We start from the raw sequence: 18,809 nt of genomic DNA on the forward strand, positions 1-18,809 counted from the left end.
TGCAGACCAGTTCCTTAACCAGAGAAGCCTGCGGGCAGAGACAGCTGAGACCATAGATCTGGCCAAGGTACGCAGCAGGTCATAGAGGGCATCCGCACTGTAAGCCACTGCCGCTTCCAAGCGTCCCACTTGAGTGGTGTCGTCGCCTGAGAGAAATGAGATACTCTGCAGATGTTGCACCCAGCGGAGCCCTGCTCGCAAGGCGAAGCTGCTACACATGGCAGCCCGTACCCCCAGAGCGGACATTTTAAAAATCTTCTTAAGTTGGACCTCAAGTTTACGATCCTGAAGGTCCTTGAGAGCTGTTGTACCTGTCACCGGGATGGTGGTCTTCTTGGTGACCGCCGACACAGCCGCATCCATTTGGGGACTCGCAGAAGATCCAGGGCTTCTTCTGGTAGAGGATAGAGCTCGTCCATGGCTTTACTGACCCTTCAATCCCAAGTTCAGAGTGTCCCACTCCCGGAACAAATCGGTGACAAAGATGAAAAGGAAAAAGAGCGGTTCAGACCCTGAAGGCCCACCATTACTGGATCAATGGTCCCCATCCTGTAATCCTCCGGCGGAGTCTCAATGCCTAATTCCTCCAGAACAGACGGAACCTTCTAAAAAAAAGAGTTCGTCCCTTCTAAAAAGAGACGAACAACTTTGGGATCATCACCTTCAACGACGTGGGGGAGGCCACAGCCCTGATCCTCCCCATGGTCTAGCCCTTGTGGAGGCTTTTTGTTCGGCTCTGGATTGGAATCCTCGGAGGAGGAGCTATTCCACTCACGGGTCGACGCAGACCGAAGGGGGTGCTTTGCCCTCACAGCCTCAGCTCTATCAGAGGGTCGAGACCTTTTGGGGGCCCGGGCCCCAGTCAACCCCTTAGAGTTTCCTCCTGGGTACCTCTTCGTTGCCCTCCGGGCCTTAAAGGCCTTGTGGAGCAGCATAACAACATTGGGGGAAAAAAGATGAGGAGGAGTCTGAAGCCACCTCAGGGCCCTCCTCAGCAGCACTTGTCTGCTCTTCCTGCGGTCTGCCACCCTCAGAGGCCGATCGCTGCGGGGATAAGGGAGGAGGAGACTTCCCCTCCCTCTTAGCTGTTTGCACCGCCACACGAAAGGAATTCAAAATGGCATCCGTTCCCAGGCTGAGCAGGAACGGATCGGGAGGAACATGCCGTGGCTGTCCGGAGCATGCAGAGTTGTGGCGTTCTTTAGACCCATCACCCCCAGCATCCATGGAGGAGCCCTCGCCGCCAGGGAGACAGGCGGAGCACAAGCTGTCCCGCGATGGCTGCACCACGCGGCATTGGCAGCAGACCACGGCTCCCAAACTTCACAGGACAGCTCTCCTCTCATGGAGGAACAATGGAGACGCCTGCCAGCAGCGACTACTTGCTCTGCTTTTTGTTCATTTTGGTTTTTTTCCCAACCTGTCACCGTGGGTCCTGCTTCCTGGGGTGAGTGAGCCAGGCTCCCCGGTTTCAACACCTAATGCTGAGGGCAGAACTCGTCCATGGGGCCCTCAACCCCTGCCACTCACAGCCTCTAATACCAGGGAGATTGGTCCCCCTGGGAGGCTCCCCGCAATAGCTGTCCTCTTTGGATTTTCCCACTGCTACCTTTTTTTTTTCAAAAAGACCCCAATCCTAAAAATAAACCCTACAAGTATCCTAAGACTCCTGTTTTGTGTTTTAAACTATCCACAGACTAAGATTTTGCACCTCTACCATCTGCTGGAGACAGAGAAATACTAACGGACTGTAGGTGGTACCTGAGGGTATAGGGCAGAGTCAGTCAAACCTTCTGTCTCCATCTGCTGGAGGGGAGGCAAAACCCAGGAGCCTGGACTGATCCGGGTATGTACAGAGAAAACAGTTTTGTGAGCATCTAAGTTCCTGGATATTTTATATAACGTCAACCAGAAAAGTCTCTAGAAGCAGAAGGAGAAAGTGACTCACTGAAGGTCACTCAGTCAGTGGTCAAGGGCAGTTTTGAACTCCTGTCCAGCTGCACTCTTCCTACGCTGGGCTCCTCCTTTCAGATTGTGACCCTCCCAGTGCTCGTCTTTCTGCCAGTACAATCCCCTGCCAGTTTTTAAAATAGCCTTGGCACAGTTAAAATTTAGAGATAACATTGCTTAAGAATAGAAAGAAAAGGTCCCTTATCTCAGTGGCTCAGATTTTGAGGTGTGTCTCCTGCAATTCTGTCAGACAGCATTAAAAGGTATAAAATAACCTGAGATTTCAGAGCCATCACCCAAGTAGAAGGCTCAGTTCCTCTATGCGTGAGGGAGGTCTCACTTGGGACATCACCATCCAAAGCTAGGCAAGGGATCAGAAGCAGGCTGTTAGCTATTGCCACATATTCTAGCAAGGAGGACTTAGTTGCTGCTTTGATGGTGTCTAAGAGAAGCCCATCTCAGACTCCCATCCTTCCTCTTCCAAGAATGGTTGAGACCCTGCTAACAGTGATAAGAGGAGCTGAATGTGAGCATTTGCTCAATTTTGTCAAGAGTTTTACTAGGTTAACACTGATTATTCCAACATAACCTCCCCTCCCACGGTAGAGAAACCAAGCAATGCTTCCTGTTTCCACCTATTCCTTTAATCTCTCTGTAAAACAGAAATACAGATTATACAAGGTGGCTGGTGGCATACAGACTGTAAACATATCACTTTACGGCTCCAACCTCTGTAACAATAGAAAACTGTATATAGAAAAATAATTTGGGTCTCTGTTAGTGCATAGTGCTTGTCAACCAAAGACTTTGGCTTTCCAGTAACTTGTGAGAGGAGAGGAAGAGCAGCCTCAGGGACTGGGCTTCAGCTTCTTGTACAACAGGTGCAAGATCACCAGCAGCAGCATCTCAGAGGTGCTGCTCAATGCCACAATGAAAGGTGCCTGCGAAGCAAAGTCAGCCTGTGCGCGCTGGAAGGAAAGCTGCAGCACCGCCAGTGCCAGAAGGCTGTTCTGCACCCCAATCTCTATACTTACTGTGCGGCGCTGGGGCTGGGGCAGCTGTAGGCAGGAGGCCAGCCCCAGCCCCAGCAGAAGCCCCAGTAGTGGCACACTGATGCCTGCCAGCACAATAGGAGGCTGTACGTCCCACAGGATAGCAGCACCCATCTGATAGGCCATGACCACCCCTCCCAGGATGAGCAAGAAGCTGAAAGGCTTGATGAGGAGCAGCAGCAGGCGGGAAAGCCAAGGGAAGTGGCACTTAATGAGCATACCAGTGGATATGGGTACGGCAATAAATAGAAGGGTGACAAAAATCTTCAGGAAGGGCACATGCAGCGTCTGGTGCACTTGCAGCAAGCGGCTGTACAGGGCACAAGAGGCAGGCATCAGTGCCGTGGCTGCCAGTGTGGAGATCAGAGTCATGGAGATGGCCAGTGTCACATCCCCTCCCAGCAGCAGGCTATATAGGTAGCCCCCACCCCCGCCTGGAGAGGAGCAGCTAATGATCAGCCCCAGCGCCAGAGTTCGGGGCAGAGAGAGGAGCAAAGATAACAGGTACCCATAGAATGGCATCACCACAAACTGCCCCAGAATACCCAGTAGCAGAGGCTGCGGTTGCTTTGGCAGAGTGCGCAGGACTTCCAACTCCACCTTGCAACCAAATGCACACTTGTTAATAAAAATAAGGGGCAGCAGGACATAGAGTAAGGGATTCTTCGAAAAGTGTCCTAGCCCCAGGGAGCTCTCATTCTCCTCCACAGGAAAGACCCTGATGTGGAAATCCTTCCTCTCCTCGATCAACACAATCTGTGCTTCTTGTGTGTCCCATAGCTGGATAATGAGCTGGGCCAAGCCAGCTGAGCCCGAGCGGATAGCCACAATGTAATTACCACAACTGTTGCTGCTACTGCTCACATTGTCCACATGTATTACATCTGTGTCCAAGGAGGTAACAAGCAGCACAGGTTGCTGCCCAGTCTGCTGCTCTCTGTACCAGCTGCTGACAATTATCACACCTTTACTCTTCTCTGGGAACTCGAACTCCACAACAGAGCCATCACCAATGTGCAGGTAGCTACTGCTGTTGGCATTCAGGACTGGGGAAGGCTTGGCCCAAGTCTTCCACACCATGGCTATGAAAAGCAGAGCCTGGAAGGCCATTCTGTGAACTTGCCAAACAGGTTCCTGTACACGCAGACAAATCAGGACATACTTTTACTGTCTGTCTCCTTGGATGGGCTCCTAATACCTCTCTCCATTCTCCAGTCACTCACTTGGGGGCCAGATCTAGGGTCATAGCTCCTGTAGACCACAAGCTGCTGCTGCTACTCCAAGACACTGGCACACGCACACTGGGACTTCCCTTTTACAGCCAGGAACTGTTTAGTTCTACCATGAAGCTCTCCAGGAACGCCTGAAACAGCAAAATAAAGAGTGAAGGCAGACGCTAGACAACTCTCACTGCTAAGCAACGTGTTATATGGTGAAACAAAAATTGGTAATCTGCAGGGTGAAAGCTGAGAAGCTACAGATTTCTGACTGCAGACTATGACACAGTATAACAGCGGGGGCTCGTCCAAGAAGCCCGAGGGTGTTAGGACCGCAGAGGATCGGAGCACCCTAACACAGGGGGGGGGGAGTCACAGTAGTGACCTCCTCCTCTTCCCCGCTCCAGATCCAAGCTCAGAGGGTGAGAAGGGAATTAGGACCTCTCTCTGAGGTCTGCCCTCCTCGGCAGGACTCCGCAGGGACTTCATGATTTTAATCAAACCCTAGAATCCAGGCGACACCCCACCGTATGGGGAGGCTGTAGATAGGGCTCCCAACCAGCTCCAGGCAGGCTTAGCCAAAATACCGGTTTTAACTCCCTTCCCCTTCCTCAGTGCGTCCCTGGGTTTGTGAGCGCCTTCTCGCTTTAGAAAAAAACCCCCAGAAACTACCAAATCCTTCACATAACGGGGCAAAACCAGGACCCGCTCGTGACGCTGCTTTGCTGCTGCTGCAAGCCCTACTTTTTGATCTTCTGCTCTAACTGTGTCACAGGACACCTAACGGACAGCTCTCACCAGCCCCTGAGCTCCACCACCACCCTAACGGCTTCCCTTACCGGCAGCTGCGGCTGTCACCAGCTACTTCTCCCCCTTCACTCCCCTAGTTCCGGATTCGCGCAGCAAGCTGAGGGCAGAGAAGTGGGATTTTTCTTTTTGTTTGAGTGGGTGGGGGGAAGGGAGGGGAGGGGTTGGTGAAAGACAGCTTGTCACCTCCCGCACTTCCGCCTCAATGCCGCCAAGGATGCTAGGAATTGTAGTTTTTAGTCCACGGCCTACTGGCGCTTCCGGACTCCTGCTGCGCCGGGAGGAGCTGGAAGTTGCGGTCTCCCTCAGACAGGCTGGAACACCCACTTCCGGTTTCTGGAGCCGAGAAGGGAGAGGGAACGGAGTACGGTGATGGCGGTAGAGGTGAGAGATCAATTTTGGTATCTAGGACGCGGAGCTTTTTTTTTTTTTTCCTTCCCCCCTGGGAAAAAGGTTGTTGGTAATCACACGCAGGGCTCTTAGGATTGCTAACTGTCCTGATTTTTTGGGCTACTGTATAGAAGAAGGATGACAGGCAATGGGACAGTGCTATACCGGGGTACAAATTATATCGCAATGACAGAGAGGAGCACACGGGAGGCGGTGTGGCGCTTTATGTCCGGGATGGCATAGAATCCAACATGAGACTAAATGCACAATTGCATTTTTATGGGTAGAAATCCCTTGTGTGCTGGGGAAGACTATAGTGATAGGAGTATACTACCGTCCACTTGGTCAAGATGAGGCGGACAGTGAAATGCTAAGAGAAATTAGGGAAGCTAACCAAATTGGTAGTGCGATAATAAAGGGAGATTTCAATTACCCCAGTATTGCCTGGGTAACTGTATCATCGGTGCATGCTAGAAAACCGACAAGAGAGGGTGCACTTTTAGATCTAATTCTCAGTGGAGCACAGGATTTGGTGAGAGAGGTAACGGTGGTGGGGCCGCTTGGCAATAGTGATCACAATATGATCAAATTTGAATTAATGACTGGAAGGGGGACAGTAGGCAAATCCACGGTTCTTGTGCTAAACTTTCAAAAGGGAAATTTTGATAAAATGAGAAAAAGTTGTTAGAAAAAAACTGAAAGGAGCAGCTACAAAGGTAAAAAATGTGCAAGAGGCATGGTCATTGTTAAAAAATATCATCCTAGAAGCACAGTCCAGATGTATTCCACACATTAAGAAAGGTGGAAAGAAGGCAAAACGATTACCAGCATGGTTAAAAGGGGAGGTGAAAGAAGCTATTTTAGCCAAAAGATCTTCATACAAAAATTGGAAGAAGGATCCAACAGAAGAAAATAGGATAATGCATAAGCGTTGGCAAGTTAAATGTAAGACATTAATAATACAGGCTAAGAGAGAATTTGAAAAGAAGTTGGCTGTAGAGGCAAAAACTCATAGTAAAAACTTTAAAAAATATTTCCGAAGTAGAAAGCCTGGGAGGGGTTAAAGGGGCTCTTAGAGAAGATAAGGCCATCGTGGAAAGATTAAATGATTTCTTTCCTTCGATGTTTACTGAAGAGGATGTTGAGGAGGTACCCATACTGGAGAAGGTTTTCATGGGTAATAATTCAGATGGACTGAACCAAATCACGGTGAAACTAGAGGATGTGATAGACCTAATTGACAAACTGAAGAGTAGTAAAGCACCTGGACCGGATGGTATACACCCCAGAGTTCTGAAGGAACTCAAAAATGAAATTTTAGACCTCTTAGTAAAAATTTGTAATCTATATTTAAAATCATCCATTGAACCTGAAGACTGGAGGATAGCTAATGAAACCTCAATGCGGATGACACAAAATTATTCAGAGTAGTTAAATCACAAGCGGACTGTGATACATTACAGGAGGACCTTGCAAGACTGGAAGATTGGGCATCCAAATGGCAAATGAAATTTAATGTGGACAAGTGCAAGGTGTTGCATATAGGGAAAAATAACCCTTGCTGTAGTTACACAATGTTAGGTTCCATATTAGGAGCTACCACCCAGGAAAGAGATCTAAGCATCATAGTGGGTAATACTTTAAAATCATCGGCTCAGTGTGCTGCAGCAGTCAAAAAAGCAAACAGAATGTTAGGAATTATTAGGAAGGGAATGGTTAATAAAACGGAAAATGTCATAATGCCTCTATCGCTCCATGGTGAGACCGCACCTTGAATACTGTGTACAATTCTGGTCGCTGCATCTCAAAAAAGATATAGTTGTGATGGAGAAGGTACAGAGAAGGACAACCAAAATGATAAAGGGGATGGAACAGCTCCCCTATGAGGAAAGACTAAAGAGGTTAGGACTTTTCAGCTTGGAGAAGAGATGGCCGAGGGGGGGATATGATAAAGGTGTTTAAAATCATGAGAGGTCTAGAACGGGTAAATGTGAATCGGTTATTTACTCTTTTGGATAATAGAAGGACATAAGAACATAATAAATTGCCATGCTCGGTCAGCCCAAAGGTCCATCAACCCCAGCATCCTGTTTTCAACAGAGGCCAAACCAGGCCACAAGAACCTGGCAAGTACTCAAACATTAAGAAGATCCCATGCTACTGATGCAATTAATTCTATAACATATACCAATACAAGGGATGCTTGTGTCCTGGTATTACTTATGTACGGTGGCTATTGTTCAAGGACAGCCAATTTTATGGGTGTCCTTCTTTTTAGCCCCGTCTATTAATCTTTATTATCCAAAATTCAATGTAGATTTTCTATTTTGTCTTTTTCTTTTTTATCTAAAAAGATCCCCTTATCTCCCCGTTTTATGAGGCGACCCGCTACTTGTTTGTCAATACTTATCAGGACATCCGTCTCAATTGCTTCTCGCGGGGATCGCGTCTGCCTGCCCGACATGGGCCATGTTTCGGCACTCTTGTGCCTGCTTCAGGGGCTACGGGGGGGTTGTGCTGTGTCCTAAACAGGTACTCGATATCTGTTAGTTCTCCAGCTATAAAAATAACACAGTTAATTCTCATCTTCGGACTACTGTAGCAAACTTTTTCATATACCGATTACACATTCAAAAAATACTTACTGTCATGTTGATAATGTTCCTACTCGTGGACGGCGCCTACCTTCTGTGTCTGGGGCGCGCTCGCCTATGCCACTTTTTATACTAACCATGGGTCCACACCCATTGATTTCCTGAAACCGAGGCTAACTATAGTGATCTTAATCAGATTGATTGGTGTCATGGGCCCGCCTCTGAGGGCTTGATGGGCACCTGGCCCCTCCCATACCTGCCCTTTTTGTCACCTTAGGGGTGTGTTTATTGTTTTTTTCTTTTTTTTTCTTTTTTCTTTGGACCCGCCTCAATTGATGCTGCTGCAGCCTCTGTGAGTCATCTATGGCTTTGGCACTGGATATTCTGCTGAATATACTCGGGTTTCGATGTGTCAGTCCTGTGTTTAGCCTTACGATGAGTTGACCTCTCTGATTATTGTCAATTCATGAAAATTACTCATGAGATCCCGGCTGTCATCGGCTGTCGGCTGTGAATTGATGCCCACATGCTTCGGGCTTGTGTGTAGACTAGGGCTGCATATACAATCCTTTTTTGTGGTTAACCATATCCGTTGACTCTGTGTTGCTTTATGATTTATTTTTTAGAAAAATAGAATTATGTATATGGAAGGCTTCTTCCTGGTCGTATCATGATGTTCAAAAAACTGCACTCCTTACTTCATCTTTCCACTTGGTTGTATCAGTGCACTTAACTAAATACTGTCCAATCTATTTCACGATTAAGTCCATTAGGGATGGTGGTGTTCCAAGTGTAAATGAACTTCTGTTCCATTTGTGTGAGTTTTAGATTTAGGTCTCCCCCTCTTGGGTGTGTTTGTAATTGGAAAATCACTGCTACCTGAAAATCTTCTGGTGGATGACCTAATGCCAGCCAATGGTCAGTGAGAGGCGCTCCTTCCACTTGGTGTCTGAGGCGACTCACGTGTTCTTGGATTCTGTTCTTCAGCTTTCTCATAGTCTTCCCGATATAGATTTTTGCACATGTACACCATAGCGCATAGATGACTTTTGTTGACTCACAATCATATACATGTTGGAATCGAAAGGGTTTCCTTCCTGGTATAATGAGTGATGTGCCTTCATAGACAAAACTACATGCACTGCATTTTCCGCATTTTTTATGTTGGCCCTGCCGTCTACCACTCTCTTCTCTGGCGGCCATCAAATTCGAATGGACTACGAGATCTTTCAGATTTCTGGCTTTGGTCAGAGCAAACATAGGTTTTTCTTGAAACTCAGGATGAATCTGTAAGATGGCCCAGTGTCTTAGAATGCTCTTTTTCAACAATTGTGTTTGTGGTGTATACGGTAATACACACACCATCCTTTCATTTTTATGTTGGATTTTGGGTTCCAGAAGTAGGTCTCTGTTAGCCCATCTGGCCCGTTTGTACGCTTTTTTTACTACTGCTTGCGGGTAGCCTCTTTGTAGAAACCTGTCTGTCATGTCTTTTGACTGTATTTTGTACTCTGTTGTGGTGGAGCATAATCTCCTTAGACGTAAAAATTGTCCAACTGGCAGGTTATCTCTAAGGTGATGGGGATGAAATGAAGAATAGTGCAGCAATGTATTGCGGTCTGTGGGCTTTCTAAAGATGGTAAAATCAAATCCTGTATTTGTTAATGTGATCTGGATATCCAAATAAGCAATGGTGTGACGATGATGATGGCTGGTAAATCTTAGGTGCGGGTTACAGTTGTTTAACCATGTCATAAACTCAGTTAGTTGTTCTTCATCTCCTCGCCAGATAAAAAAGATGTCGTCAATAAATCTCTTCCAATTCTCTATGTGTGTGTAATATGGGCTCGTGTATACCCATTGTTGTTCAAATGTTGCCATGTACAGATTGGCCAGGTCAGGGGCCATGGTGGCCCCCATTGCTGTCCCTTTTATTTGCTTATAGAAAGTCCCTAAGAACATGAAATAATTTTCCTGTAATGCTATACTGGCCAATTCTCCTATGAAAGCATTCGGAATTCTCTGTGGTGTTTGAGATGTGATGAGGGTAGCTGGAGAACTAACAGATATCGAGTACCTGTTTAGGACACAGCACAACCCCCCCCGTAGCCCCTGAAGCAGGCACAAGAGTGCCGAAACATGGCCCATGTCGGGCAGGCAGACGCGATCCCCGCGAGAAGCAATTGAGACGGATGTCCTGATAAGTATTGACAAACAAGTAGCGGGTCGCCTCATAAAACGGGGAGATAAGGGGATCTTTTTAGATAAAAAAGAAAAAGACAAAATAGAAAATCTACATTGAATTTTGGATAATAAAGATTAATAGACGGGGCTAAAAAGAAGGACACCCATAAAATTGGCTGTCCTTGAACAATAGCCACCGTACATAAGTAATACCAGGACACAAGCATCCCTTGTATTGGTATATGTTATAGAATTATTATTGAAGGGAAGAGGTTGGTTGATGAACTGATGCAATTAATAGCAGTGGCTATTCCCTAAGTATAATTGATTAATAGCCATTAATGGACTTCTCCTCCAAGAACTTATCCAAATCTTTTTTGAACCCAGCTACACTAACTGCACTAACCACATCCTCTGGCAACAAATTCCAGAGCTTTATTGTGCGTTGAGTGAAAAAGAATTTTCTCAGATTATTTAGTTAGTTATTTTTGGTTTTTATATACCGATAATCATTTGGAACATCTAATCGGTTTACAGCGAAACAGCAAAATTCAGCAAAAGGCGATTAGTCTTAAATGTGCTACTTGCTAACTTCATGGAATGCCCCCAGTCCTTCTATTATTTGAAAGTGTAAATAACCAATTCACATCTACTCATTCAAGACCTCTCATGATCTTAAAGACCTCTATCATATCTCCCCTCAGCCGTCTCTTCTCCAAGCTGAACAGACCTAACCTCTTCAGCCTTTCTTCATAGGGGAGCTGGCCATCCCCTTTATCATTTTGGTTGCCCTTCTCTGTACCTTCTCCATCTCAACTATATCTTTTTTGAGATGCAGCGACCAGAATTGTACACAGTATTCAAGGTGCGGTCTCACCATGGAGCGATACAGAGGCATTATGACATTTTCTGTTTTATTAACCATTCCCTTTCTAATAATTCCTAACATTCTGTTTGCTTTTTTGACTGCTGCAGCACACTGAGCCGACGATTTTAAAAGTATTATCCACTATGATGCCTAGATCTTTTTCCTGGGTGGTAGCTCCTAATATGGAACCTAACATCGTGTAACTATAGCATGGGTTATTTTTCCTTATATGCAACACCTTTCACTTGTCCACATTAAATTTCATCTGCCATTTGGATGTTTTGGAAATTTTCGATATTCTATTCATTAACTGGTTTGAAATATTCTTTTTATGAATATGACTTTTATATTATGATTAGTGTTTTATATTTCTTGATTTTATTTAAAGTTTTATGAAGAATGGTAATGTTTCTATTTTTCCATTGTTGCTCCTCATATAGAGGCTGGCTTGTTGTGGGTTCCAGTTCAGTTCTTTTCAACACATTTCTGTTTATACTTTCTGATCTCTTTATTCTGTATTTGATTAGGGTCTCTCTGTGTTCTGCATATGTGACTGACATGAGGTATTTTGCTAGCATATAATTTCTGTGTAGGGATCCATAGCAGCCTGGTTTCCTAATAAGACCTTTTATTGGTATACTAGGGCCTGGTGTAATATTTGCAATGTTGCCTTTTCATAGATAAAGTTGTTAGGGCTGTTTTGGTATGGGAGGTTTACTATATTGTAATGGTAATTATGTTTGTTCATGGCTTTCTGAGGGCCAAGCTCACATCCAATATGCATTACAAAAAGTCAAATTCCATAGGAGCTCCAAGTGTATTTTTTGCAGTTTTCTGTTTGGCACCGCAGGAGTGCATGTAAATATAATATGCATGTTTTGAGTGACTTTTTTGCCTCAGAAGACTGTGCTCTGAATGTTCTTTTTCATGTAAAATTTGTTATAAATGCATTATTTAATTGTGTGTGTCTGTAAAGGGTGTTGGGAGTGTGTGTGTGGGGGACAGACACTGAATGAATCGGGAGGGGGGGTCAGCACAGTAATGTTTCGCACAGGGCAGCAAAAAAGCTAGCACTGGCCCTGTTAATTACCAAACTCTGGGGCTCATGCTAGGAAGAGTTGGCATGCATGAAGACACATTTTTTCAGAAAGGAACTCTTACAAGTTTGAGCCGCCACTGGTGTCTCATATGGCTGCAGTATGCTGAGAGCAGGGCCCAGGTGCTGGCCTTGATATGAGCATCAGAAAGTGGTGACTTTTTGTGGCTCGCCTGATCAGGTCTGAAGGCACACCGGTTGGGAAACACAGTTCTAAAGAACATGTCTTCTCAGTCACCAGCACACTTTTATGAAATTCAGTGCTCGAACAGCTGCGTACTGTGTCAGACACTGATAAATTCAAAAAATACCTTAAAACCTGGCTCTTTAGATAGGCATTTGAATGCAACAATTAGCTCCCTTAATTGCTTTAAGTTACTGAAATGGTATCAAACAGTGGTTGAATATTTATTCATCATGGATCACTAAGAATAGATTCGCATTTTATTCATGCTCCTATGTTCTCTTTATTACGGATTGTCTAAACATCTTGTTTCTAATTCCGTTATTTATTTTATTTGTTTTACATGATTATACACATTGGGCTGGATTTTAAAAGGGTTACGCACATAAGTTATGCGCGTAATCCTCTTAAAAGGCCCCTGTGCGCGCTGAGCCTATTTTGCATAGGCTCGGCGGCGCGCGCAAGCCCCGGGACGCGCGTAAGTCCCGGGGCTTTGCAAAGGGGGCGTGTCGGGTGGGCGGCACAAATTTCGGAGCGGGGCGGGAGGCATGTCGGGGGTGTGACGCCGGCCCGGGAGCGTGGTCGAGGCCTCCGGACCAGCCCCCGGGTTGGGTGATGCTGCGCCAGCAGCCCGCTGGCGCGCGCAGATTTATACCTGCTTCCAGCAGGCGTAAATCTGCCAACAAAGATAGGGGGGGGTTTAGATAGGGCTGGGGGGGTCGGTTAGGTAGGGGAAGGGAGGGGAAGCTGAAGGGAGGTGGAGGGAACAGGCAGCGCGCGCCAGGCTCGGTGCACGCAGGTTGCACAAATATGCACCCCCTTGTGCGCGCCGACCCTGGATTTTATAAGATACGCGCGGCTACGCGCGTATCTTATAAAATCCAGCGTACTTTTGTTCGCGCCTGGTGCACAAACAAAAGTACACTTGCGCGTAAATTTATAAAATCTACTCCATTTTGTTTTACCTTGCCATGAACTTTGGAGTGTTGTGGATTATAAATCATTTAAATAAATAAAATAAATAAGGAGCATTTAAAAGCAAAGTAAGGGCACCTAGAAGAATACAGCTACTCAACTCCTGTTGATAGGGACTGAATGGTGGCATGTTGTTCCTTAATCTTGGCCACTGTTTCCCTGACCTTGTCCCTAAAGAGATTTTCTCCCGAACACAGGACATCAATCAACTTGTTAGGGTTGTTCAGCTTGGAGAAGAGACGGCTGAGGGGGGATATGATAGAGGTCTTTAAGATCATGGGAGGTCTTGAACGAGTAGATGTGAATTGGTTTTTTACACTTTCAAATAATAGAAGGAGTAGGGGGCATTGCATGAAGGTAGCAAGTAGCACATTTAAGACTAATCAGAGAAAATTATTTTTCACTCGGCGCACAATAAAGCTCTGTAATTTGTTGCCAGAGGATGTGGTTAGTGTTATTAGTGTAGCTGGGTTCAAAAAAGATTTGGATAAGTTCTTGGAGGAGAAGTCCATTAACTGCTATTAATCAAGTTTTACTTGGGGAATAGCCACTGCTATTAATTGCATCAGTAGCTTGGGATCTTCTTAGTGTTTGGGTAATTGCCAGGTTCTTGTGGCCTGGTTTGGCCTCTGTTGGAAACAGGATGCTGGGCTTGATGGGACCCTTGGTCTGACACAGCATGGCAATTTCTTATGTTCTTACGCAAGCTTTTGGCCCTCAACCAAGCCATCCAGCATACTCTGGCTGCCACAGAAGATCTTGCTGTTCTGTTGAATGATTCATACACTGACCAGAGAAGATGTTGTTCACACTCTTCTGCATCCAGAAGCATCCATTGATAGCTTTCCTGTTGCTTGTTGATTCTACCAAAGGCTTCAGCTTGTTAATGCAGTTGTATAAGTATTGTATCTTTATATAACTGGCAGACTGCAATGTGGACATTAAGCATTGAGCTCTGGAAGACCTTCTTCCCAAAACTGCCCAACAACTTACGGTCCTTACCCAGAGGGTGTTTGAAAAGATTCTAGTCTTTTTAGCTTGTTTCAGTAGTAGTGTGGTAGCTGGAATACTCAAACACTGGAGCTTGTTGCACTCTTTATTTGAGCTCCAATTTCCTGACTACTGGGGGGACAAGAAGCTGGATTCCAACATTCTCGTTTGTAAATCGCACAGAACTGAATGAATCAAGATCACTACAGATTTGGAAGGTATTTCCAGAATCCACAGCAGCCAAAGACCTCAGGACGGGGAGCTTCATCCTTACAGATGTTGACTCCTGTTGTCTTGTTCAGCTATTTAGAATATGAGAAGTCATCTGGTGGAAGTGAATGCTCCGGCAGATCAGGTAAGGGGTCTGAGGGAATCCCCGTAGAACCTTCATCAGAACCAGGAGGTATAGGGACACTAACCCATGACCCAGTACAGATGAAGGTGATCAGAGCGGGGACCTCTGTCATTTCAGAGGAGAATACTCCCAGGCATGATAGAGACAGTGTTGTCCCATACTCCTTTCTTGGACTGGCTAGATTTCTCTGCAGAGAGGGATGATTGAGGGCTAGATCCTCCTACTGGAATCTCTGATGGGAACTCCTGAGATGTGGAGGTGAGAGGGACTCCCCCCCCCCCCCCCCCCCTTGAGGGAACAAATCTGACAGGAGAGGTTGAAGGATGCCCTCCTTGTCACTTGCTGCCAATGAGGTTTGGCTTGAATCTAATTTGTCAATATCTTATCATATATCTACTGTGGCTAAGACCGCATACTTTTATTTGAGTCATCTGGCAAATTTGTTATTTGTGCCAACATGATGTAAGAACAATAGTGCAGGCCTTAGTATCAAAATATATTTTTTTGGGAGCTTTCAAAAAAATTGGCTCAATTTCAGTTGCTTTGGAACACTGAGGCAAAGCTGATTGGGGGCCTGGATCTTAAAATGAGTGCCTATGTTTCCCCAAAATTTTGTGAGTTACATTGGCTTCTGATTCAATTTTGTGTTCAGTTCAAGTTGTTAGTGTTGCTCTTTAAGGTAGTGCATAATTAAGCACCTCAGTATCTGGTAAAGACAGTTGAGAAATATGTTCCAGGTTGTATACTTTATTCTCAACAAGGAGTTTTGGTGGTTCTAACAGTTTTACAGGCCGATACAGTACAGTGCGCTCCAGCGGCACGCACTGTTAAGTCGCGTTTGGACGTGCTAGCTTTACCCTTTATTCACAGGCCGATACAGTACAGTGCGCTCCGGCGGACTGCACTGTTAAGCCGCGTTTGGACGTGCGTTTTCGATGTGCTAGCTTTACCCCTTATTCAGTAAGGGGTAATAGCGCATCAAAAACGCGCATCCAGTCGTCCCCCCCCCGGAACTAATAGCGCCCGCAACATGCAAATACATGTTGATGGCCCTATTAGTTATTCCCGCACGATTCACTAAGTAAAATGTGCAGCCAAGCCGCACATTTTACTTTCAGAAATTAGCGCCTACCCAAAGGTAGGCATTAATTTCTGCCGGCACTGGGAAAGCAGTAAAAACTGCTTTTCTGTACACCCTCCGACTTAATATCATGGCGATATTAAGTCGGAGGTCCCAAAGTAAAAAATAATTAAAACATTTAAAATCGGCTCGCGGGTTGAAAACTGGACGCTCAATTTTGTCGGCGTCCGGTTTCCGAACCCGTGGTTGTCAGCGGGTTTGAGAACCGACACCGGCAAAATTGAGCATCAGCTGTCAAACTCGCTGACAGCTGCCGCTCCTGTCAAAAAAAGAGGCGCTAGGGATGCGCTAGTGTCCCTAGCGCCTCTTTTTACCGCTGGCCCTAATTTGAATATTTTTTTTTGTGAATCATGCGCACAGGAGAGCGAGCACTCGCCCGCTCTTCCGTGAACTTACTGTATCGGCCTGAAAGAAATCAAATTGGGGAGACACTGTTCTCAAATGTTTTCTGTGGTAGCTCCTAAAAGTTTGAATACTTTACCACTCAGACTGAAAAGTATGGAGGATTTATTATACTTTTAAAAATCACTAAAGACTTGGTTATTTGCCCAAGCATTTAATTAATGTGATTAGACACTTGCCGAGGTCAGATGACTTGTAAACAATGGGATATTTTAGATAGGTTTGGGGGTGGGTTAGATGTTTTGTTTTTATTTGTATTTTTTATTATATGTAGTATTAGACTCACTGCAAATTGCCTTGAAATTCAATGGAAGGCAATAAATATAGTAATAAATAATAAAAGTCTTCACCAGTTCAGCTTCTTGATCTATGGACTGTTGAGTTTTCAGACCCAGACTTGGGAAAGAGACATCTTTCTCTGACCCCAGTATGGGATCATCATCCTGCAAAGCTCCTACTGGACTCCAGGAGTGGGCCCCTTCCTGGGCTAACTGGTTGGTTGCACAGAGGCACAGTGGAGCATATTGGATCTGGAGTTTTCCAACAAAGTCCACGATCAAGGAATTGAGATGGAGATAAGGACGCCAACATGGAGGAAGGTAAGTACAATGAGATGCCTCCATGGCTCCCCAAAGTCTGTAACTGCCTTGAGTGCGCTGATGTGGCCGAGGAATGATGCACTAATTATTCTGGGGCGCAGAGTGTCAATGCCGATATTGGATGCATCAATAAGGAGAATGAAGCCAAGGTTCAGTGCATTGATGGTGCCGGGGTCTTGCATGCTTTGGCTCCAGCTGCACCTCTGGCTCCATCCATGGTGCTTCTTTTTTTCTGCCGATGACCCTCGCAAGGCAAGCATTGAAGGGTTCACCAACTCCTACTCTTAATGCTTTCACATTTTGCTTAACATCTGAACTACAGTGGATAGAGGAACTGGCATCCAGTTGGGGAAGCTTTGCAGGAGGAGATCCTGCTCAACTTAGCATGGATGAAGCCCGAAGAGGCCATACTCCGACTTTTCATCAACCTGTGAAGTTCTTCCGTCTTCCAGGCCCTGTTCCCTATGACCTTGATGACACCTGGCCACAGTCATGGCAACTGGATAAGTCATGGTCTGGTCCCAAGCATCTGTAACAAATATCGTGACTAGCAGTGATGGACATTGTATGGCCACCTACAGAGTCCTTGAAGCCACTGGAGATTGCTTTCTGGAAGCCAGGCATGATCTTCTTTTTGTAGCACTGAAAAAAAATGCTATTGAGGGGGCTGCTGAGATAGAAAAGTAACTTGAAGTTGGTTTGAATAAGAAAAAACTTTGAAAAAGAAGTGCAAATACCACTGTAACAAATAGCACTCTGGCTCAGAAGCAATCCTGCCCATTCCTGATTATCAGGTTTCCTGTTACCAAGGAAACCCATGTAAGGGCTGGGGTTCGCTTAAGAGCTTGAGCACTGTCGGTCATAGGCTGCTTTCTAATTTTTTTGGTACTGCTTTGGCCGCAGCATGACCTTTTCACAAGCGCATCCTTTGAACTCTACTACCAACTTCCCTCATGGTCCCAGGGTCCTTCTGGATCAAACAAATTAAGACAGATGGGGAAGGAGGATCCTGAATGGGGCTGTGAAATATGCTGGGCAGGGTCTTGTGAAGGAGAGAGGGGAGAGAATGAGGTGAGATGCTGGGCCGGGGAGAATGAGCTGAGATGCTGGGCAGGGGGGAAAATGAGGTGAGATGCTAGGCTGGGATGGGGGGGATGAGAGGCTGGGCTGGAGTGGGGGAGTGAGGGGGATGTGTAAGAGAGAGAAGAGATGCTGGGATGGGGAGACAGCGAGGGGAGATGCTGGGCATGGGAGAGACAATGAGGGGAGAAACTGGGGTTAGGGGGAAGAGAGCAAGGGGAGACTCTGGGGTAGGAGACAGAATGAGGGAAGCAATTGGGTTGGGTGAGGGGAAATGCTGGGGTGTGAGAGAGAGTAAGGGGAGAGGCCTTGGCAAAAAAAACCCCCTATTATAAGGCCTTTGCAGCCCACATCTTTTCACACTAAGGAACACCTTCTCCTGTAGTAATAACTGTCAATCCAGCCTGTTCTCCTGGGGCCCTGCCTGGGTCTCCTATTAACCACTAATGTAAGTAGAAACATTTAATTTTTAACTTGTCAGTTAAAAATTAAATGGATTTACGCGCGCAGGGCCCTTGCGCGCTGGCGCGCCTATTTTGCATAGGCCGCTGGTACGCGTGTAAGCCCCGGGACGCGTGTAAGCCCCGGGGCTTCGTAAAAGGGGCAGGGAGGGGGCGGTTCGGGGTGGGACCGGGGGCGTGGTGCCGGCTCGGGGGCGTGGTCAAGGCCTCCGGACCAGCCCCCGGGTCGGGTGATGGCACGCCAGCAGCCTGCTGGCACGTACAGATTTACGCCTGCTTTTAGCAGGCGTAAATCTGGCAACAAAGGTAGGGGGGGGGGTTAGGTAGGGGAAGGGAGGGGAAGGTGGGGGGAGGGCGAAGGAAAGTTCCCTCCAAGGCCGCTCCGATTTCGGAGCGGCCTTGGAGGGAACAGGCAACGTGCGCCGGGCTCGGCGCGCGCAGGTTGCACAAATGTGCACCCCCTT

General features: G+C 46.4%; 2 protein-coding genes across 2 annotated transcripts in view; one reads left to right on the plus strand and one right to left on the minus strand.

The window, feature by feature from the left end:
- Nucleotides 1-2,572: 2,572 nt before the first annotated feature.
- Nucleotides 2,573-5,207, minus strand: SLC10A3 (solute carrier family 10 member 3). The gene is made up of 2 exons (XM_029608262.1): nucleotides 5,059-5,207; nucleotides 2,573-4,365 (listed from the first exon to the last, which is right to left on the minus strand). Exon 2 carries the CDS (start codon nucleotides 4,110-4,112, stop codon nucleotides 2,799-2,801), a length of 1,314 nt encoding a protein of 437 aa, XP_029464122.1. The 5' UTR covers nucleotides 4,113-4,365; nucleotides 5,059-5,207; the 3' UTR covers nucleotides 2,573-2,798.
- Nucleotides 5,208-5,295: 88 nt separating this feature from the next.
- FAM3A (family with sequence similarity 3 member A) overlaps nucleotides 5,296-18,809 on the plus strand; it is a 58,242-nt gene continuing 44,728 nt past the window's right edge. Inside the window, exon 1 of the mRNA XM_029608276.1 lies at nucleotides 5,296-5,410. The gene's annotated coding sequence lies outside the window, so the exon portion shown is untranslated. The remainder of the gene's footprint in view (nucleotides 5,411-18,809) is intronic.

Source organism: Rhinatrema bivittatum, chromosome 1 (genome assembly GCF_901001135.1).
Source record: "Rhinatrema bivittatum chromosome 1, aRhiBiv1.1, whole genome shotgun sequence".
Lineage (NCBI taxonomy): Eukaryota > Metazoa > Chordata > Amphibia > Gymnophiona > Rhinatrematidae > Rhinatrema > Rhinatrema bivittatum.

Coding starts and splice junctions, on each gene's coding strand:
- SLC10A3 (XM_029608262.1), bottom strand. CDS start 4,112: ATGGCCTTCCAGGCTCTGCTTTTCATAGCCATGGTGTGGAAGACTTGG.